Source organism: Solanum pennellii, chromosome 8 (genome assembly GCF_001406875.1).
Source record: "Solanum pennellii chromosome 8, SPENNV200".
Taxonomy (NCBI): domain Eukaryota; kingdom Viridiplantae; phylum Streptophyta; class Magnoliopsida; order Solanales; family Solanaceae; genus Solanum; species Solanum pennellii.
Genome location: NC_028644.1, coordinates 15,484,101 through 15,505,111, shown reverse-complemented (window position 1 = coordinate 15,505,111; position 21,011 = coordinate 15,484,101). Strand labels below are relative to the sequence as shown.

Genomic DNA, 21,011 nt, shown 5'->3' with positions numbered 1-21,011 from the left:
TAGTGGTGGTGGTGGTGGGGGATCCGGGGTGAAACCAATAAATTTTAGAAATTGAAAATAGTTTTTAGAAAAAAAATTTAATTATTTTGGAGGGGGATGGAGAGTTGATTGGGTTCGGAGGGAGGACAGAGTGAAATATAAAATTTTGAAATTGCAAATATTTTTTAGAAATCGATGTTTTTTTTTTAAAAATATCATATGAAGTTGGATGAGAGTTTTGGAAAACATTTTCCAAAAGTTTTGTCCCAACCAAACATGAGAAAAATGGAAAACATTTTCGAGAACATGTTTTTCTTCATACCAAACACATTCTTAATATTGATTAAAAAAACAATGATTTATTATTTCGTGAGTACTTCATTCATTAGAGGTTTTTGAGTTATGTGATAATAACAAGTAATTAAATTCATGTTGAAATATTGCTAATATTTTTTTATGAACCAATTTTTCTATTATTTTTAATGTATAGATATTAGAAAAAAAATTATTTGCAAGTTTAATGCAATTATTATTGGGCAACTTCCACGTATAGAAAATATAAAATTCATATTTGTATGCTATAACAAAGTTTGCATAATTGCGTTCCATAGCAAACATATATATGTATAATTCGCTATACATATACAATTGAAGCGAATGATATAAAAAGAATTGTATAAAACGAGAAAAAGAGAAATTATATACAATTTGAATTTGTATATACGAGAAAGAGAGAAAGGCAAAAGAGACTCAGTAGAGAAATATTTGTATTGTATAATCATAAGTGTATAGGACGATTATTTACAATTTGAATTTGTATAAAATGAGAAAGAGAGAAAGGCAAAAGAGACTTGGGCAGGGATACAATTGAAACGAATTGTATAAAACGAGAAAGAGAGAAATTATATACAATTTGAATTTGTATAAAATGAGAAAGAGAGAAAGACAAAAGAAACTATAAAAGAAGTATTTTTATTCTATAATTGTAAGTGTATGGGACCAAAATATATGTATTTGTCTGTGTATATACAATTTCTCTCGCTTTATAGAAACAGAACAGAAATTATACACTTCGTTTCTGTTTGTATAAGCGAGAGAAGCGAGTGAGATTAGGGAGAGTGGCGAGCGAGATCTGGGAGAGGGGAGAGAGGGGAACGAAAATATATGTATTTATACAATTTTCTCTCGCTTTATACAAACACAAAGACATTTTATACATTTGTGTTTGTATAAAAAGCGAGAGAGGCAAGCGAGACTTCCACCAAACGAGAGTGGCGAGCGAGATTCTAGGAGAGTGGTGGAAATAACTATAGTTTGCTATAGGATACAATTAAATCAATGTATATTTATACCATTAATTTGACTTATAGTTTGCTATTATATATAATTTTTTCATTATTATTTATGACCGCACAAAACCTAAACATATTACCTAATTTAAAGAATAAAACAAAAATTAGGATTAGGTCGGACGCCCCCAAAAGGAATGAGGGCAAAAAATGCAGATGTTGTGGCGGGAGAGAATAAGCGCGCTTTCACTAAAATTTCAAATAATTCCCCCTCAAAAATATAGAACACCTTCGCTGTTAACATTTACTGTTATTCACATCTCTCTCACAATTCAGCTTCTCTCACAAGTCACATTCTTTGTAGATAATGGCAGATATTTCGCACCTTGAAAGAATGGGAAGAGAGCTCAAATGCCCCATTTGGTACAGTTCATTGTTTATATATTTTTTTCAATTTCATTTTAAAATTTTGATTTTGTATAATCTCAATGTTTCTTTTTCGTTTTGGTCTATGTTCACAGCTTGAGTCTGTTCAATTCTGCTGTTTCACTTACATGTAATCATGTATTTTGCAAGTAAGTGAAGTCCATGACAAAATGTTTATTTATGTTTTTTTTTTGATTGGGAATTTGGATAATTTGATTTTCCCTTTTTTGCAGTTTATGTATTCAAACTGGTATGAAATCTGGATCCAATTGTCCGGTGTGCAAAGTTCCATTTCATCGCAGAGGTTTGTTTTTTTCCCCTACTGCTTTATCAAATTTTGGTATTTTAGGGTTTGAATTTATAGAAGCATTTGTGTTACAATCAATAAAATTGCCTAAAAATTGAAGACTCTGTATATTGCTATAATGGTAATCAGCTCAGCAGTTGTATGGTATGATGAGTGTTTATATATACTTAACAGAAAAATAATCAATGTTGAGGTGCTAGCAGGGGTGATCAATCAGTAGTGCTGCTCTTTTCAATTAAAGAGCATTCTAATTTAGCTCATAATGTGTGATTGAAAAGCCAGTTTCCCCGTTTTGCATGTTTGTTTAGATTTCCATGTGCTCTTGGAGTCATTACAGTTCTATTTGCTTAAGCTTATATGTCCAGTTACACAAAAACTTAATTCAAGAGTAATGTTTTCATTGTTGATTTTACTGTACAGATTATTTTTAACTCTTTCTTCTTTTCTTGTTTAACTTCTATAATATTTCGTGCTACAGAAATCCGACCTGCTCTCCACATGGATAACTTGGTGAGCATCTATAAGAACATGGAAATTGCTTCAGGAGTCAATATGTTTCTCACTCAATCCAATCCTTCCACAAAATTACCAGGTAATATTCAATTAGTTGTCATTCCTCAATCTTGTGAAGCATTGTATGTATAAATATTCCTACTATCATCATGGGCAGTTGTTCAACAAGGGTGTTTGGAATCGATTGTTTGATGTGCTAATCCATGCTTGAACAGGCGTGTCTTTCATTTTAAAACTTGCATGCTTTTGTTTTTCTGTATTTCTAATTGAAACAAGTGACATTCAGGAGTTTTTAGTTAGTTCTCATCAAGTTAATTTGATGTTGTCAATAATCAACCTCATTAAAGACATCATATTTGTTATTCATGTAGAGCATTAGATGATATGGATGCCAGAAGCTCTGCTTTGCATCTGATCTTCATTGTTTAGTTTTTGAAAATAATACAAATGTATTTGTTTTGATCAAAATTATGGTTCTGGAGAAGCTAAATTGGCTTGGCCAACGGCCATAGTTATTATCACTTCTGTAAATAATTTTGGCGTGGGGCATCTTTATCATTCATACAGGGGAAAACACTCAATCTAATGGCGAAAAAGTTTGTGGATTCCAAGAGACACCTAAAACTGTAACAGAAGCTCCAGCGACAGACAATCAGAAAAGAAAAAGAGGGAAAGGATCAAAAAGATCTTCAGGGTGCAACAAAAAAATTTCCGGATCAAATCTTATTAGACCTTCTTTTCCGACAAAGAAGAGAGTACAGGTGCCACAATATCCACCTTCAGAGACTCCACCACCTACAAAGTTAGTTGGTGGAAATGGCAAATCCATCACCGATGAAGTTCAGAAACCATTGGTAATTGAGAGAGATAGGTCTATGCTAAATGAAAAAGGAGAACCTGTGCTATCTCCATTCTTCTGGCTGAGAGAAGAGGATGTAGAAAGATCAAGTCAGCAAACAGATGGGGACATTATCATGGATACTCCTCCAGCTTTTCCATCCTTCAGCGATATGAAAGACTTGGATGATGAGGTTCACTGCGAAATGACTCCAAAAGTAAGTACCATAGTATCCAACTTATAACTGCTTCCCCTCCAGAATGAAGTATACCCTAAACTGGAAAATTAGCAAGACTTGATTGTTTGGCCTGATGTGTTGGCAGGATAGGTTTCTATTCTACAATTTGATTTTCTGAGTCCTCCTATATTGCTTTTTTGATCTTTCTTTATCCATTTTCTGTCGGATGAGGAAGAGAGGTTGCTTCCCAGTCTGCATCATTCTTATCATTTGATATTTATTTTTCAAACTAACTTCCTGTACATAAAATATTACTATAGAAACCCTTTAATCAGGTTTTTGGTTATTCTCTTTTCCTACCCTTCCACTTAGCTTTCATGTTTTATGATCCAGAGTCAAGCTTATTGGTGATCTTATTCATGTTGACACTTTCTGTATGTATTTGATTAGAAATTTCATTGATTTTCCCACTTTTTCGCTATACAGAGTGGACCCTATGATGCAGCAAATGGAGCAGATCTTTTTGACAGTGAGATGTTTGACTGGACACAAAGAGCTTGCTCCCCTGAACTTTGTTCTAGTCCGTTTAAGATGAAGGTACTTCTCTGTGGTATAATTATTGCCTATGGTGTCAAAACTGTTTTTTTCTTTCTCATTTCCAGACTTGTTTAGTCTCTAATATTTCTCTTTTATGGTTTAGCTTAAGGATACTATTGATTCTGCTGAAGCTCAGGAAAAGACTCAAGCTCACTCAGTTGAGGAAAGTGACATTAATGCATCAGCAACTGAAAACAGAACAGCTGTGGAAAATGAAAAGGGTACTGATAAAGGACAGCTGAGTTCACCCGCGATATTTTCTCCTGTAAATAAAACCACTAGTAGAAAAGACGTTGTTTGCAAGTCTAGCAGGAGCAAGTCATTGAGAAGTAGCCAGAAGAAACAAGGAAAAAACATAATTGGAGAATTATCAGAAGTTCATGATGCTTCACTAAAAGCAGCTGAAAACACTATGAAGAACAATCAGGATAATGCCAATGCATTTATCTCGAATAAGAAGGATTTGAAAAACAAGAAAAAGGGTAGATCCTCTAGAAATGTCACTGAGTCAGTAGTAGAAGACATTTCCACTTCATGTGGTGCTAAAAGACTTCGCAAGGGCAATAACTCAAAGTCCTTCAACTTGTCTACTATTGTGAATCAGGAAAAACATAGTGAAGGAAGTGTCGAGACACTTGACTTGAAGACACATAGTATATTCCGCAAGGGATCATTACGTGAACAAACTAAAAACTGTTTTGGACCAAAAGGCGGAAAGAAAACTGCTGTGTGTAACATTCCACAAACTCAAGATGAAGCTTTGCCTTTCGAATCAGCAAATAGATTGATTCCCATGGATAACAAGAAACCCACTCCTAGTACAAAACTGAAGAAATGTGAGCTTGGTAGTGACAACAAGCTTCATGGGAAGAAAAAAGTGAAGTTTTCTGATGATGGGCAGCTTGCTGACAAGGATAATATTACGCTTCAAAAGATTCAGAAGAGAGTGCTCAATTCATTGGAAACAGAGAAATCTGTTTTGAACTCGAATGATTCAGTTTTGCAGAAGTGTGAGGCAAGCCAAAGCAAAATACAATGTGCTTTCTGCCGTTCAGCAGAGATATCTGAGGTAGAAGCCATTGATTTTTGTGTTTTCTTTTTCTAGTTCCCCCTTCTATTTATTCTAAATTCTTCAAATCTGCCTCTCGATTGTATATTAATTGTATACCATTTTCTGTTACAAAATTTCAGGTTTCAGGAGTCATGGTAAGCTACCTTAATGGAAACCCTGTCAAAGAAGATGTCAATGGAGCACCAGGTGTTATACATGTTCACAAATATTGTGCAGAATGGTAATTACTCTTCAGAAGGTCCTCTTATCTTTCCTTCACATAAATGTGGCAATGGTAATATATAAAAATTATCTGCAATAATAACAGATACTTCTTGGCTTTATAGATAATTTCATCATCAGTGTCACAATTGTCTTGTTTAATCAAGTCAATTTCGTATTTTTAATTAAAAGGAAAGTGTAAATCTTTTATCTGCATCTAATGTGTTCAATGTGCAGTAATTTGGCCTTGTCAAAAACGTTTTCGAATCTGTTGCTAGTCAAATTGTTTCTAGTGTAAAAAGCAGAAATGCACATCTACAGGGCCCCTAATGTATATTTTGGAGACGATGATGTGGTCAACCTTGAATCTGAACTGAAGAGGAGTCGAAGGATCACTTGTTTTTTCTGTGGAGTAAAGGGGGCAGCTCTTGGGTGTTATGAGATGAGTTGTCGCAAAAGCTTTCATGTTCCTTGTGCCAAATTGACACCAGAGTGTAGATGGGATTCTGTACGTCTTAATCTCAATCACCCAGAACTATATTTCATAAAAGATTCAACGCCACTTACTCCATTTTCCTTGTTGTAGGATAACTTTGTTATGTTATGCCCTTTGCATGCTAACTCTAAGTTGCCATCCGAGATCCCAGGAAAACAGACAAAGATTGGAGATAGCATTAAAAGGTCGGACTAACAGATTCTTAGAACTGTTGTTAGCTGAAAATTTTACATTTTGGCTCCAAGTACTTATTCCCTTTCTTTTTGCCTCTAATATGCAGAAATTCTCGTATCCACCAACCCAAAGTCTCAGCAACACCTGATAATGGTGCTACTTTGCAGTGGAAGTCTCAGAAGAAGAATAAGAACTTAGTGCTCTGTTGTTCAGCTCTAACCGCAGATGAAAAAGTAAGCAAACATGATAATTTTCATGGATCTTAGTTATTTGAGACAAATGAGGTTCATTATCTGGTGATAACTTAAATCCTCATCTTACAGGAGCTTGTTTCTACATTAAAGAGGTTGTCTGGCGTGACAGTAGTCAAGAACTGGGACCTAAGTGTCACCCATGTCATTGCTTCTACTGATGAGAAAGGAGCATGCCGAAGAACTCTCAAGTATTTGATGGGTGTCTTGGCTGGGAAATGGATAATGAGCATCAACTGTCAGTAACCTTGTTTTCTTAACTGCAAATTAATATGTTAGAGTAACAAATGTGTTTTCTACAACCAGAGTTTAGTTTCTGTTTTTGTCCATCTTAACTTTTTTATGCCTGCAGGGATTATTGCTAGCTTGGAAGCCACAGAATATGTCGATGAACAACAATATGAGATTAAAATAGATACTCATGGCATTGTGGATGGGCCTAAGCTTGGAAGATTGAGGATTTTAAACAAGGTTACATCTTTCTCCAGATTTCAAGTGCATTTCAATTTGTTTGGGTAACAGTTGTTACTATTGTAATTGTTTTTCTGGAGTGGTGGCGGTTAAAGTAATGTTTAAGTCCTTGTGTGTATAAAACACTTTTAGGTTGTATGCATTCCCAAATAGATTCCTATTCCATAAAGAGAATGGAACTTTAACTAGAATCTTCGGAGCATTAAGATTGTCATTTCCTTTGATTCATTGATCCCCCACCTCACCCATCTAAATTAATCTACCAAGTAGAAATTGATGTTCAGTTGGAATGATTGCTAATAGGTCTCAGTGCATTTTTATCTTCTGCTAGCTGCAGTTTCATCATTTGTGAAGGTCCTGTTATGCATTCGTTAAATATCAAAATTCCTGTTTTGCAGCAACCAAAGCTTTTCAATGGATACAAGTTCTTTTTTATGGGCGACTTTTTACCTTCATACAAGAGCTACCTACATGACCTTGTTATTGCTGCTGGAGGAATTGTCCTTAACAGGAAGCCTATTGCACTGGATCAGGAAATTCTTTCACCCGGATGCCCTCTACTGTTTGTAATTTATAGTCACGAACAACTTGATCAGTGTGAAGGAAGTGAAAAAATTTCAATTATAGCGCGCAGAAGATCTAATGCAGAAGTTTTGGCTAGTTCAACTGGAGCTGTAGCTGCCAGCCACTCATGGATTCTAAACTGCATTGCTGGCTCTAGGTTGTTGGAGCTGGAATAGTGTAAAATTTCTACCCATGCTTTTCACATCATGCAATAAGACTTGTTTTTTTTTCATCTGCCATTATATAAAACTAAATATTTTCCAAATGACTGTTCATGTCTTTGATCATTCAATTACTTGTACCCCAAAAAGTCGTGTTTTTTTCTTCTGTTGATGTATAAGTTAAATATTAAATGAAAATCCAGTTCTGTTTGTATTTTGTATAGTTTGAAAGGTTTGATCAAATCTGCAGATAGAGGAGCTCAAAATTGCAGAGTGAATCCATAACTGCATCCCATCCACCCACTCCGTCCTTAAACAAAGTAGATTCAGAATTCTGCTCTCCGTTATAATTCCATAAAGAGCACTTCAAGGTCTTGTAAAAAGGGTTACATTGCAAGTTAGGACAATGAGGTCAAATAAAAAATGAACTGAAGACAAAATGGATACCTTGTAACTTGCAGATGAATAAAAAAACAACATTACTAGTTATTTCCTGTTACATACCATATAGTTGACTCCTTTATTACGTTGACTCCATAACAGAGAAGAATGGGTTAATGTTTCTCCATTTTCAGTGGAACACCATGATCCTGGACCATGCCAAAGAAAACCATGAGAACCATCTTTTCTTCCTTGTGTTTTAACGCTTGTTTCTAAGTTACTCATGCAAAAACTGTTGGCTTGCAAGCACTAATATCTACTTTTGGTTTGACACATTCCCCTTCTTTTGGACCGTGTTCTGCCACCTGCATTTTAAAGCATTCAAACATATGCTCTAATTCAACAATCTCCTCTTGGATATTTGTCGAGGGCACACTTTCAGAGGCAATTCGTTCTTTAAAGCTGTGGATTCTGGCAAGTCCAGCACCAATTTTTGCTGTCATTTCCTCCATGGTTGCATGCATCGCCATGTTTTCTGCTTGTGCATCCTTCCATTTCCTCTTAATAGACTTATACCCATCCAATGACTTTAGGAGGTTCTCCGAAAGTGCCTTATTTCTCTCTTGGAGGGCAATGTATCCTTGTAGTTCTCCTCCATCACTGCTATGCCTCCTTTCTTTTTGCTTGGTGGCACGTTCATGTAACCTTTCCACCAAATTCTCATTTTGTTCTTTGAGATCATTGATGAGGTCCTCCATTTCATTCAACTCGTGGACTTTCTTTGAGAGCTCTGCTGCCATAATCTCCTTTTCTTTTCCTAAGCTTGAACACATGACTTCAAGGCTCTTTCTTGCTACCAAGCTTGCATTTAGCTGTTTCCTCAGCTTTTCTTTCTCATCAATCATCACCTCGTGGTGCTTCTTGTCTATGGGAACATGACTAGTAGATTCAGCTTCTGATGGTGATTTGTTACCAAAAGATTGACATTTCTGAATTCTCGTCCTAACACTATCCAGAATGGTCATCATGGTTGCCACCCTCAACATTCTCCGCCCATCGTTCTTCTCTTTGTTACAAGCATTTTTGTGCTCTTGAATCAACTTTAGCAATAACTTAATGTTGGCTGCAACCCCTGAAGATACAGATATTTGCAACATAAAATAAAAATTCAAAACATGAATATCTCATTGTTTTTTTTTTTTGGTCATGAATGAATCAAGAAAACTTAATAATATCCCACAAACAAAACAAAACATAAAATGATCAAATATTACCTTCTAAAGCAGAATCATCATAGCATTGTTCAAACGTTGAATTAGACATTAAATCAGGAGATGAATTTACGCGGAGTCTACTCATGATCAATTTTATATAAAAGAAAAATGAAGAGGAACTCCTCAAGAATGATAATTATGAGGAATGAAATATATAGAGAAATACAAATGAATTTGGGATATTGCTGAATTAAGAAGAAAAGGGTAGTTTCTAAAGTATATGTAGATATATATATATACATATATAATATAAAGATTGTACTAATTAGATAAATAAAATTATAATATGGTTTTGAGAGATCCAAAGAAGGAGAGATTGCTTTGCAAACCCTCTTTCTTTTTTCTCTTCTTTCCTTCTATTCTCTCATTATCTGAGAAATTTTATTATTATTAAGTAGAATGAGGAAGAGGAAAAAAATATTTTTTTTTCTTCAACTTGTCTTGTATTTCTACAATATTCAATGTTTTTGTTGGAAGTTAGCTTGTCAGAGAAAAATGGTTGGCTCATGGAAGTTATTTTATGCGTAATTATTGGCAATTGATTGATTGGCTCTTACCTGTTATTGACTTTCTTAGACACAACAGTTGGCTTCATGTGATCACTCCATACCTTATTCACTTATCACTAGGGGTGGATATTCGGTAATTTGATTTGGTTTTAATCTTTTTTATCGATTTATTGGTTTTCGATTGTTATATAATATGTATCAAACATCGAATCGAAATAATTTGGTTCGATTTAATTTTTATTATTTCGATTCAGTTTTATTATTTTGATTTTTTTAATGGGCCTGCTTAGTGGGTTTTTCCCTTTAAAAGGGAAAATTACATGGGATGACAAATATTCCTAATTAATTATATAATAAGGGTATAGTTTAATTTATTTACTTTTTATAATTATAGTTTATTTTTTTTGCTATAATTAATGGGGTCCACCACCAATTCTAAACCAATCGTATAAAACCTTTTTTTTTTAATTTTATATATAATTTTACACAAAACAATATTATCACTCCTATTCATATTCCACCCTTTTCTCCTACAATTAGTACTTCTATCCGATTTTGAATTTCAAATTGTCAAAAATTCAATTCCTTCCTCTCGAAATTGAATTCAATTTTAGCAGGTACTCCTAAATTTTAGTCGTTTTCCTTTTTTTGTTTCTTCCTTATTCAACAAAAAGTATATAATTGTATCCTACGAAATTTCTTCTTAAAAAATTTATATATTTTTGAAACCAGTTTTCAAAAGAAAAACACTTACGATATGGCTATATACAATTATCACCACAATAACGAACGCACATACATCAAAATTTGTAAATCCAATAGAACATTGTATAAATATTGCAATAATAAACATGAATTTTCATCCAATGAACGATTACCTGTATTCAATTATAAAGAAAAACAAAAAAAATGGATGAACTGTTGTTTCATAAACAGCAGAAACAAGTTTATCTTGTGTTTCAATTGCTGTATACTTCTTTTTTTTTTTTTTGAAAAAAAAAATGAATTTGAACGTTTACCTTAAATTATGAACGTTTACCTTAAATTATGGCATTATCTAAATTTATTGTTAGCATATTTAACGCTTCAGTTACAAATCACTTTTTATAAAATAAAATTGTATAAATAAAAAACAAAGAAACCTTATATACAAAATTAAAGATACCTAAAATAACTAAAGTATACCCATAGAATGTAATTAGGTAAACTACACCCATATAATGTTATTTAATCAATTAAATTTGCCATATATGAAATTTTCCCTTTTTAAAATTTAAAAATTTACAAATGTTTTTGTTTAATTTTTAAGCTTAATGGGCTAAAATAGTTACATCAAAGAAGTGTCTTTTACATTTTACTTTTTTTATTTTAAATTATAATATTTATTATTTAACATTAATAATTAACATAATATAAATATATATTATAATATAATATATTTCAATAAATGAAAATACCGAATAACACAAAATTATATACCTAAAACCGAACTGAAATATCAAAAAATATAAAAACATGTACTGAATACCAAATCGAAATAAAAAAACCAAAATCAAAATACCAAAAAAATTCAATTCAATTCGATATTTTGATTTTCCGATGCTTATCCGAGCCCTATCTTTAATAGCCCAAGACGACCAACAATACCATCAGCAAACAATACAACAACAATATAGCGACACACCGACCCCACTACTCTTCTTCTTCTCTGCTAAATCGTATCCAGCAAATTCCTAAACCCAGTACGCTGCAAAATTTTTAAGCTTAGTGGTGGAAGGCTTCTGCAGTCGCTGCTCCAATAAAGGTAGTCTCAGCTCCCTCTTACATTCTATTTCGATATGGTGTGTTGTATCACATTCTTTATACCCGTTTGTTAAGTGGAGTTGGTTCCTTGCATTGTCGTCTGCTTTTGCTTCACTCTTCTGTGAGTTTTGAATTGCGAATGTGTGCTAATTAGCATCAGTGAAATCGCTTTGGAGATTATCTTGGGCGTTACAATTTGTTAGCTCGATTTTGTATTTCTATAGTCAGCTGAACCACTGCTTTATCTCGCTTGAAATAGTTCTGATGTTCATTTGGTTCCTTCTTTGAACGTGTTAGCTATACTTACCTGTTTTCTTTCACTGTTCACATGTGTTTTAGTTGCCTTCTTTGATTGTGTGTTAGCAGATTCTCATCGATGTTAGAACATCTCGTGAGATTTATAGCTATTCTTGCACAACTGGAATGCTGTCTATGTCTCCATTTTGTCTTACCATTTGTAGTTGAACTAGCATAAAATGTAGGATTTTGTTTTTCTTTCCAGATTTTAGCCCATATGTTTCTCGTTTCTTTTCAAGTCCCTGCCTGCATTTTTGCTTTCCCTTTAGTTCTCTATATCAGTTTGTAGTTCACAGGATAGTTAATATTCGAAGAATAAGACATAATGCAATAGTCCTTTCTTTAGTTGTTGTTGCTCCCTGCGTTAAGTAATTTTAACTCGAATAATTTTAACCCCTCCTTAGAATGATCCAAGTCTCTCGTATTATGTGCCTGTTAGTTTTTGTCTTTAAATAAAAAGTGTTGGGGTATTTGATTGTCTGAAATTCTTCTAGGTGACAAGTCATTTGGTTAAGAAATGGAACTGTTAGTTGAATCGCGGAGTTAGGGAACCATTCAGATTTGTAACTAAATGTGAGCATGAAAAATGTGTTTATTTTGGTTAATATGAGGTTGTTTAAGTTCAAATTTTCAGTCTGCTTGAAGTTGTCCTTGTCCAGCAGTTTTCAAATCCTCATTCATACAAGTTGTTGCTTGTTATCTTCATTGTTGGATTCTTACTTCTCCCTTATCATGTGTTACTGCCTCAATAAGATGCTACCATCCTACTGTTAGCATCCATTTTTTTAATGGAGTTTAATATGTTTTTGTTCCTTTTTTCTATGTTAATAACAATTAATGCAGTAGTATTCTCACATTCCTCTTTATTATTATTAACCACTGACTATGTTTCTCCATGTAGAATCTGTTTTTTCTTTCTATTTATGTTTGTTACATCAAATTTGTTGGATACCAAAGTGTTGCATCTTATTATTCGGAGTTAGGTCCTTAGTATTATTATATAGCTCGAGTATAGGTCGAATTTCTTGTCAACGATGTGCCTGTTTTCTTTGGTGTCGTTGACTCTTCTAAATTATACCCGAGATTCCATGATGAGCTATTAATTAAATTTTCTTTATGCATGAACTCCCTCGTATTGAGTCATTTGGACTACACATGTTCTCCCTTGCATCTCGAAATAGGCAAAGGAGGCCCAATTCTCTTTTATCCACCCAACCAAATTAATGAAATTGAAGAAGTCCTTGGAGTTGACATGCATGTGTTCGGAGCGAATCAAAGTGCTGGATACGCACAATATACAACGATATACATTAGTCGTTACGCTGTATATTGCATTGAAAATGATCTAAATAACCTCAAAATTTCAGCTTTTGTATTTTGTAATTATTGGGCCTAAGCCCCCTTCTATTTTAATTATTATCTTGTTAGTTTGTAGGACAGGTGAAAAAAAGGACTAAGGCCCAAAGTAATAAGTTTCAAGATTTAGTCTTGGACAGGTACAAAAAAGGGGAAAGAATTGGGCTAAAGGCCCTAAACAAAAATTAGGTCAAGTGTTGGCTCAGGCGGACAAAACCAGACTTGCGCCGCAAACCTTTCTTCCCTTTATTATTTATTCATTTATTTGTTATTGTGTTTTGTTTGTTTAATTAACCTATGGTTTTTCCTTAATTCTTTTTTTATATGTCCCAAATCTCAAATTCCATTCTACTAACCGTACAAGTAGACTTCTATTCTATGGATAATAATTGCAATTACGAATGAAAGCAGCCAACTTCGGTTGCATACTGCTTCTACAATGGATTTCTTGAATGATGTTCCTGGTGATCACCTTGGTGGTTCTTTCTTTCTTTTGAAAAATTTTGTAGGTCCTCTCTTGCCATACATGTCAGCTGAGAGAGTCAATATAGTTCATCTTGCAGTGCTTTGCATGTGGCATGTGAAACAGCCCATTCCAATTCTTCATTCCACCCTGCAGTGTTTCTGTTAATGCACAACCAATGTAATAGTTTACTCCATACCCTAGCAGCCATAGTGCATGAGAAGAAAAGATATTGGTGCATCTCTAGCTCTTGCTTACATAGTGAACATATTTGATCTTTTGGTATCCCCCATTTATCCAGCCTATCCTTGGTATAGAATCTCCTATCTTTGGTCAAGTAGAGTATGGAGATCCATTTTGGGTTCTCTTCATTATTACATGACAACCTTCTCCAAGGCACCTTTGTGAACTCCCCCCTCATCTTTTTATACATATCTTTAATGGTGAAATTTTCTGCATCCACGATCTCTGTCGTTTGAATTCGAACTCAGAAATCCAATGAGATGCTTGCATGATCTTCCTCACCATCCAAGAAGCTTGTTGCCCTGCTACTTCCCATGGTCTCCTGCCTTTAATATAGTATGTATGGACCTAAACAATCCATAACTTATCCTTCTTTTATGCAAGATTCCATAGATATTTTAGTATAGTTGCTTTATTCCATAGATAAACATCACTTACATTTAGTCCACTAGCAACCTTGTGCTTGCATAGTGTGTCCCTTACAATGAGTGCTTTCCCTTTACTTTGTGCATCTTCTTTCCATACGAATCTCTTACATATTGTTTCTACTGTTTGTAGGATATTTTTAGGGATGAGAAAAATATGTGACCAAAAAGCATGGATTGAAGTTATAACACTTAGTACCAATTGGAGCCTCCTTTCATATGATACAAACTTTACTGTCCATGTGTTGATTCTCCCCACCATCTTAACTATTAATGGTTGACATTGACTAATAGATAGCTTTTTGAACTGAGTGGAACCCCGAGGTACTTGAAAAGGAGGGTTCCTTTAGTGAAACCTGTGCTTCCTCACTTGCTCCACTATGCTGCCCACTTTCAAGCATATAACTCTCACCCTGCTCAATATTTTCAATCCATGTAGTTTGCAATGCCACTCTTTTGCCAGCTGAGCTGTATCTCACAATTTGCAGTTCTCCTGCTCTTGTGTATTCTCATTCTCCTTTTGTGTTCCCACTTCATGTATATGATATGACTTTGGCTCTATTTGCTTTCCTGATTCTTATCTCCCATTGTTGTAAGCCTCTGTTCTTTCCTCTGCCCGTCCTTGTCCTCTATTTGTTGGTATTTCTTTTGGCTTGTCTACACATGAATGACCTACTTGTAAGCATTTTTGACAAAACAGTGGCTTCCATTCATACCAGATTTGTTGCTCCAACACTCTCCCCATAGGGTCTTGAATCTTAATCATCTTGGGAAGAGGTCTAGCCACATCCATTTCGATCAGTATTCTCGCAAATGATATTTGACTTTTTTGTGTTTTTCACTCATCAGCATATAGTGGTTGTCCCAAACAACTTCCTGTTTTGCTTCGTACCACAAAATTTCAGCAGTTAAGGGTATGAGTAGGAAGTTTTATCCATATCGGAATAGTGGTGAGGATGTCTTCTTTGAAGTTAAATTCTGGGAGCCAAGGCTTCATTATACCAGGCGTTTTGAGAAAATAGTGAGGTCCTCCACCCAACACCTTATCCCTTTGCTCTGCAGTTGCAAATCTAACGACAAAGTATCTATCAGAATGATATAGCACTACTGGTTTAGCAGAGAAAGGCCCCTGGACTGCAATAAACCTTTTCATAGATCCAATAGATTTATTTGCTCTTACAACATATACAACCACCGAAGGTGCTCATTTCTTATCGTCCTTATCTTCATCTTCAGCCAAAATTTTCTAGTACATTCTCCCCCTCAACAATTATTGGAGCTATATAGTTTAAATTAATACCTCTCCCAGCTAGTCGATTTGTGGAAAACAGGTTCACCCAAGGCTTCTCAGGTTATACATCTAGAAGATTTAACAGGCCTTTTGAGAAAATAGTGAGGTCCTCCACCCAACACCTTATCCCTTTCCTCTACATTTGCAAATCTAACGACAAAGTATCCATCAGAATGATATAGCACTACTGGTTTAGCAGAGAAAGGCCCCTGGACTGCAATAAACCTTTTCATAGATCCAATAGATTATTTTGCTCCTACAACATATACAATCACCGAAGGTGACCATTTCTTATCGTCCTTATCTTCATCTTCAGCCAAAATTTCTAGTACTTTCTTCCCTTAACAATTATTGGAGCTATATAGTTTAAATTAATACCTCTCCCAGCTAGTCGATTTGTGGAAAACAGGTTTACCCAAGGCTTCTCAGGTTATACATCTAGAAGATTTAACTTCCTGTGTGCACCTCCCACAGTCTTATCCAAGTTTACTTTCCATTGACCTCGATGGGGGGTTTTATGGATACCCTCACCAGATCCTCGTTGTTGTGTTATCTCCAGCCATTCTTCATCTCTTACTTGTTTCCCTTGGTTTCCACCACCATAGTATTGATTTCTTCTGGTGTGCGTGGATGTATCTCACTCCGGGAAGTTGTGTTTGTTTTTCCTCCATTAGAACTAGTAGAGATTCCATGCAGTATTTTTTCTGCTAGGTCTTTCTGCGCAGGTTTCCGCGGTCGTCCTCTTTCCATTTCTGGCGAGGTGTAAGCTAGTGCACTCCAACGTGCACCAAGATCAGAGAGAGAGAGAGAGAGAGAGAGAGAATAAATTATTTTCCTTAATTCAGTTCCCCAAAATAGAGCTGTCAATATGTGCTAGCCCACCCCATCCGGGCTAACCCATACAGGCTTTGACATTTTACGGGTCAGGCCGGGCTAGCCCATTTTTGTCGTTGGCCAGAAAATGATCGGCCCAACCCACAAGTACGTGGTCTATAGGCTTGATGGGCCAGCCCACTTTATAAAAAAATTATATTTTTTTATAATTATTAAATTAATTTTTAAATTATAATTTAATATATTATCATAAGTATCGACAAAACAATATTACATGATGTTAATGTTAGTACTTGTTAATCAAATCTAAATAAAATTATTTTTATAATATTTATTAGGGATAATTTCAGAGACCTCCATGTTTCGCTCTATAATACTCACCTCCCCTTTGGTTTACGATATTACGTCTACCTCCCTTATTTTCATTTACATGTAACCATTCTTTAAATCTATTTAAAATAAATATAAATTAATATAGATTTGACAATTTTACTCTTTTTTATATAAATTTCTTCTTATTAATAAATATTATATAAAAAATAACTCATTTAACAAATACTATAAACATAAATTAACACAAAGACTTGTTTTTTTTAATCTAACAAAGATCAAAGTCTTCAACTAAGCTGACCCACATTTTCACCAAATATTAACTCTTTTCGCTATTTCACCTTTACCAATTCACGTAAATTTTTTCCCCGCAATAACCCATCATTTTTCGGCAACAATTTCTTCAAATAGAAGACAAAATTGAACTTCCCAAGAAAGAAATTCGATAAGAACGATAAGATTTTGTTCTAGTTAAACATTTACACAAGCGAAGAAGAAACATGATCCAACGAATAAAGATAAATCATTGAATATTAGATCTAAACATTCATATATAAGGGTAAATTTTTCAAATCTAAATTAATTTATATTTATTTAAATAGGTTTACAGAATGGTTACAAGAAAATCAAAATAAGGGAGGTAGACGTAATATCGTAAACCACAGGGAAGGTGAGTGTTATAGAGCGAAGCCTGGAGAGAGGTTTCTGAAATTATCTCTATTTATTAAGTTTTTTTTTCAAGTACAAGTATAAATATTTAAATAAAAATATTAACCTATTTTTTTTGAATTTGGACTCTCTCTAATTTTAAATTTTAATATTATATTATATTTTTAATTAATTATTTTTGGCCCACGGGCTGACACAACCTATATTTCTCAAACCCATCAAATCAACAGGCTTATTCAGGCCGGGATAAAAAACCCTTTTCTTAAATGTGCTCCAAAAATCTTAGCCTAATCCTATTAAATCCCGGGTTAGGCCAGGCCAGTCCAACGGGCCTAGCCTATATTGACGGTTCTACCCCAAAATATGAACAAACCATAACTGTTAAATCAAACAAATATATTTATTATACTTGACTTTAGAATATCTCATACATAAATAATATCCTTATACTATCTCCCTTCCCTTAAAAACAATTTCAAGTCTTAAGTTGTTATCTTTTCAAACAAAGTATGCTTTTATTTTAAAATCGTTTAGCCAAATAATTAATTAGCAGATAACCCGTGCTAGCGGGCATTTCGGATGCTTTCAAACCCTTCCTGAAATGTTAATGTGAACCCCGAACCCCCTTTAATATTTTCAATTGATTTCTACTTCAATCTTGAAAATATAGTTTTCTTAATTTTACTTTAAAAAATAAGCGACGACTCTTAAACACTCATTTTCTCTTTTTTAATATAAACAAAATGGTAGCAATCCCTAAGCCATAGAATTATGTGCCACCATGGGATGTTGTCTCAGACATTATGTAAAGGATCCATCTTAGCTCATACCCATGGTCCTACCTTTGTAAGTAGGACACTCTTTTCTTTGTGTGAGAGAAGTAATCTGGATTCAATGTTATAACTCACATGGTCTATGTCATTTAATGACAAACTTACCACAATAATGAACTAAGGTTACTTTTAAAGTATCTCAAAGTATTATAGATGTGTTAAGCTTACGTTTACCAAGATTATGTCTTATATTTTCTATTCCTTTTATCTTATGATTTAGCATGGTCATTCCATATCATCCAAAATACTTTTAGAATAATTTCATAACTTTGATACATTGCTATCATACGTGTTACATTCCATGATCTAATGCATAATTGTGCCTACATTGTTTCATGATGTAGGTTATGACACTCCTAACTCTCGTACTCGTGGCTAGTTGATCTCATTTGTGATTCGAATATCAAAAGTTGGTGAATCATCATGTTCGGAGGACTTTGACACTTTGATATGCTATCCTTTATTTTAAGTTTGAAGACATTTGTACGTGGTAGATGGTTTACGTCCCAACCACTCCTTCTTGATGAAATACATGACTTTTGTGACTTATCTTTTATTCGTCACAATATTCTAAGGTAATTGGTACAAATCAAAATTTTTTGAGGCATCTTTTTGTATTGTTTATGTATTATTTTTTCTTTAATTCGATTATTTTGGGACATTTACGTAATATTCAGTCATTTTAAGACAGTTGCGAAAGAAGTAAAGTTTTGTTCTTTTATTCGTCATGTTATTCTAAGGTCATTTGTATAAGTCAAAATTTTTTTGAGGCGTTTTATTGTTTATGTATTTTTATCGATAATTTTGGAGCATTTACGTAATATTCGCCCATTTTCGGACAGTAATGAAAAGAAGTAACATTTTGTTCTTTTATTCGTCACGATATTCTAAGGTCATTAATGCAAGTCAAAATTTTTGAGGCATTTTTTGTATTGCTTATGTATTTTTCTTGATTGTTTGGTCGTTTTAGTGTATTTCCATAATATTCAGCCATTTCTGGATAGTTATGAAAAGAAGTAATATTTTGTTTTTTTATTCTTCACGTTATTCTAAGCTCATTGGAGCAAGTTAAAATTTTTTTGAGGCATTTTTTGTATTGCTTATGTATTTTTCTTGATTTCAGCAATTTTTGAGCATTTACGTAATTCGGCCATTTTCAGACATTTACGAAAAGAAGTGATGTTTTGTTAATTTATTTGTCACAATATTATAAGGCCATTGTTGCAAGTCAAATTTTTTTGAGGCGTTCTTTTGTATTGTTTATGTATTTTTCTTGATTTTTGAGCCATTTTGGGTGCATTTACGTAAAATTTGGCAATATTTGAACAGTTACAAAAAGAATTGAGGTGCTTATTTGTATTATTTATGTATTTTTCTTGATCTTCAGCCATTTTAGGGCATTTATCATATTCAGCCATTTTTAATCATTTTGGGGCATTTACGTTATATTCGGGCATTTTTGGATAGTTACAAAACGAAGTAAAATTTTGTTCTTTTATTCGTCATGATATTCTAAGGTCATTGGTGCAAGTCAAAAATTTTTTGAGGCGTATCTTGTATAGTTTATGTATCTTTTACGTAATATTCGATCATTTTCAAATATTTACGGAAGGAAGTAAAGTTTTGTTCTTTTATTTGTCACGATATTTTAAGGTCATTTGTGCAAGTCAAAATTTGTTTGAGGCATTATTTATACTGCTAATGTATTTTTCTTGATTTTTTGGTCATTTTGAGACATTTATGTAATATTCAGCCATTTGATAATTATAAAAAGAAATTAAGTTTCTCTTCTCATATTGGCTTCTAAGGTTACGATCTCATATTCGAGTTGAATCATCCCACAATACCTAGCAATGTGAAAATAACAAGATTAATCTTTACTCTTTCCGCCCACAGGGTAAGGAGTAGCATCTTCCACAACTCTTGTTCCCACCCTGGTCATAAGAGTTGGGAGTTCAAAATAGAAATTGACATCTTCATGGCACTAATATAGGTGCATGTTGAGAAGATTTCCTTTTCTTGGGAGAGTTGAGTGTAGGGATTATTTTTACCCCCATTGAGATTTTCATCAACGACTCCAAGCAGAAATTGAATTTTCAAATTTGTTTCACGACAAGGCCATGGGTAGGTAAAGAGCATACCACTCTGAAACATATGATCACAAAAAGACATAAAAGCAAGAAAAAATAAAGTAAATACAAGTATTCACTATTTAGATAGAAATAAGTAAACTAGAAATCCTAAATCAGGTGAATTGTTCCCTGGTACCACGTTATTATTGGTAATGCTCAAATTACCGTCAAAACAAGTTCGAAGAGTAAGTGGTCATCGTTAATAAAAATACGGATTAAGAGTTGGAGTCGAATCCCACAAAGAACAATTTATGGCCAAATGAAAAGACAAAAAGTAAATAGCTACAATTTTGAATCTTAACACACATGATAAAAGGTTATCAATTTAAGAGTGATTTCGGTAATCAAACTATTGTTTTCGGCAAAGACGATATCAAACAAGGGATATATGAGAATTGAAAATGTTGGAATTCAATCAACACTCATTGCAATTAACACATTCTCATTAAATCATAGATAATCTAGATTATCATCAATCAACCCTAATCTCTTTTCTATCTCAAAGTTTCAGATTTAGATATCTCTTTCCTCTCTCAATCGAGTAAACAACAAAGGAATCCAAAACATTAATCTAAACCCCTATTTCTAGCAAGTTTAGCATTTAACAAAGTAGACCTAAATTATTTTCTTTCAGTCTCAAATGTAGGACTCAAA

At 33.8% G+C, this 21,011-nt stretch overlaps 2 protein-coding genes across 2 annotated transcripts; one reads left to right on the top strand and one right to left on the bottom strand.

Moving 5' to 3' along the window:
* The first annotated feature begins 1,470 nt into the window (after positions 1 to 1,470).
* On the top strand, positions 1,471 to 7,735 carry LOC107028944 (protein BREAST CANCER SUSCEPTIBILITY 1 homolog). The gene is made up of 14 exons (XM_015230191.2): positions 1,471 to 1,691; positions 1,790 to 1,843; positions 1,928 to 1,998; positions 2,480 to 2,593; positions 3,082 to 3,569; positions 4,017 to 4,127; positions 4,231 to 5,196; positions 5,319 to 5,419; positions 5,722 to 5,908; positions 5,987 to 6,081; positions 6,177 to 6,303; positions 6,394 to 6,559; positions 6,674 to 6,792; positions 7,191 to 7,735. Exons 1-14 carry the CDS (start codon positions 1,636 to 1,638, stop codon positions 7,530 to 7,532), a joined length of 2,997 nt encoding a protein of 998 aa, XP_015085677.1. The 5' UTR covers positions 1,471 to 1,635; the 3' UTR covers positions 7,533 to 7,735.
* Positions 7,736 to 7,842: 107 nt separating this feature from the next.
* Positions 7,843 to 9,591, bottom strand: LOC107028945. The gene is made up of 2 exons (XM_015230192.2): positions 9,173 to 9,591; positions 7,843 to 9,030 (listed from the first exon to the last, which is right to left on the bottom strand). Exons 1-2 carry the CDS (start codon positions 9,255 to 9,257, stop codon positions 8,180 to 8,182), a joined length of 936 nt encoding a protein of 311 aa, XP_015085678.1. The 5' UTR covers positions 9,258 to 9,591; the 3' UTR covers positions 7,843 to 8,179.
* Between the last annotated feature and the right edge of the window lie 11,420 nt (positions 9,592 to 21,011).

Coding starts and splice junctions, on each gene's coding strand:
- LOC107028945 (XM_015230192.2), bottom strand. CDS start 9,257: ATGAGTAGACTCCGCGTAAATTCATCTCCTGATTTAATGTCTAATTCA. Junction 9,031..9,172: donor TGATGATTCTGCTTTAGAAG/GTAATATTTGAT, acceptor CTGTATCTTCAG/GGGTTGCAGCCAACATTAAG.
- LOC107028944 (XM_015230191.2), top strand. CDS start 1,636: ATGGCAGATATTTCGCACCTTGAAAGAATGGGAAGAGAGCTCAAATGC. Junction 5,197..5,318: donor GTTCAGCAGAGATATCTGAG/GTAGAAGCCATT, acceptor ACAAAATTTCAG/GTTTCAGGAGTCATGGTAAG. Junction 6,082..6,176: donor ATTGGAGATAGCATTAAAAG/GTCGGACTAACA, acceptor TCTAATATGCAG/AAATTCTCGTATCCACCAAC.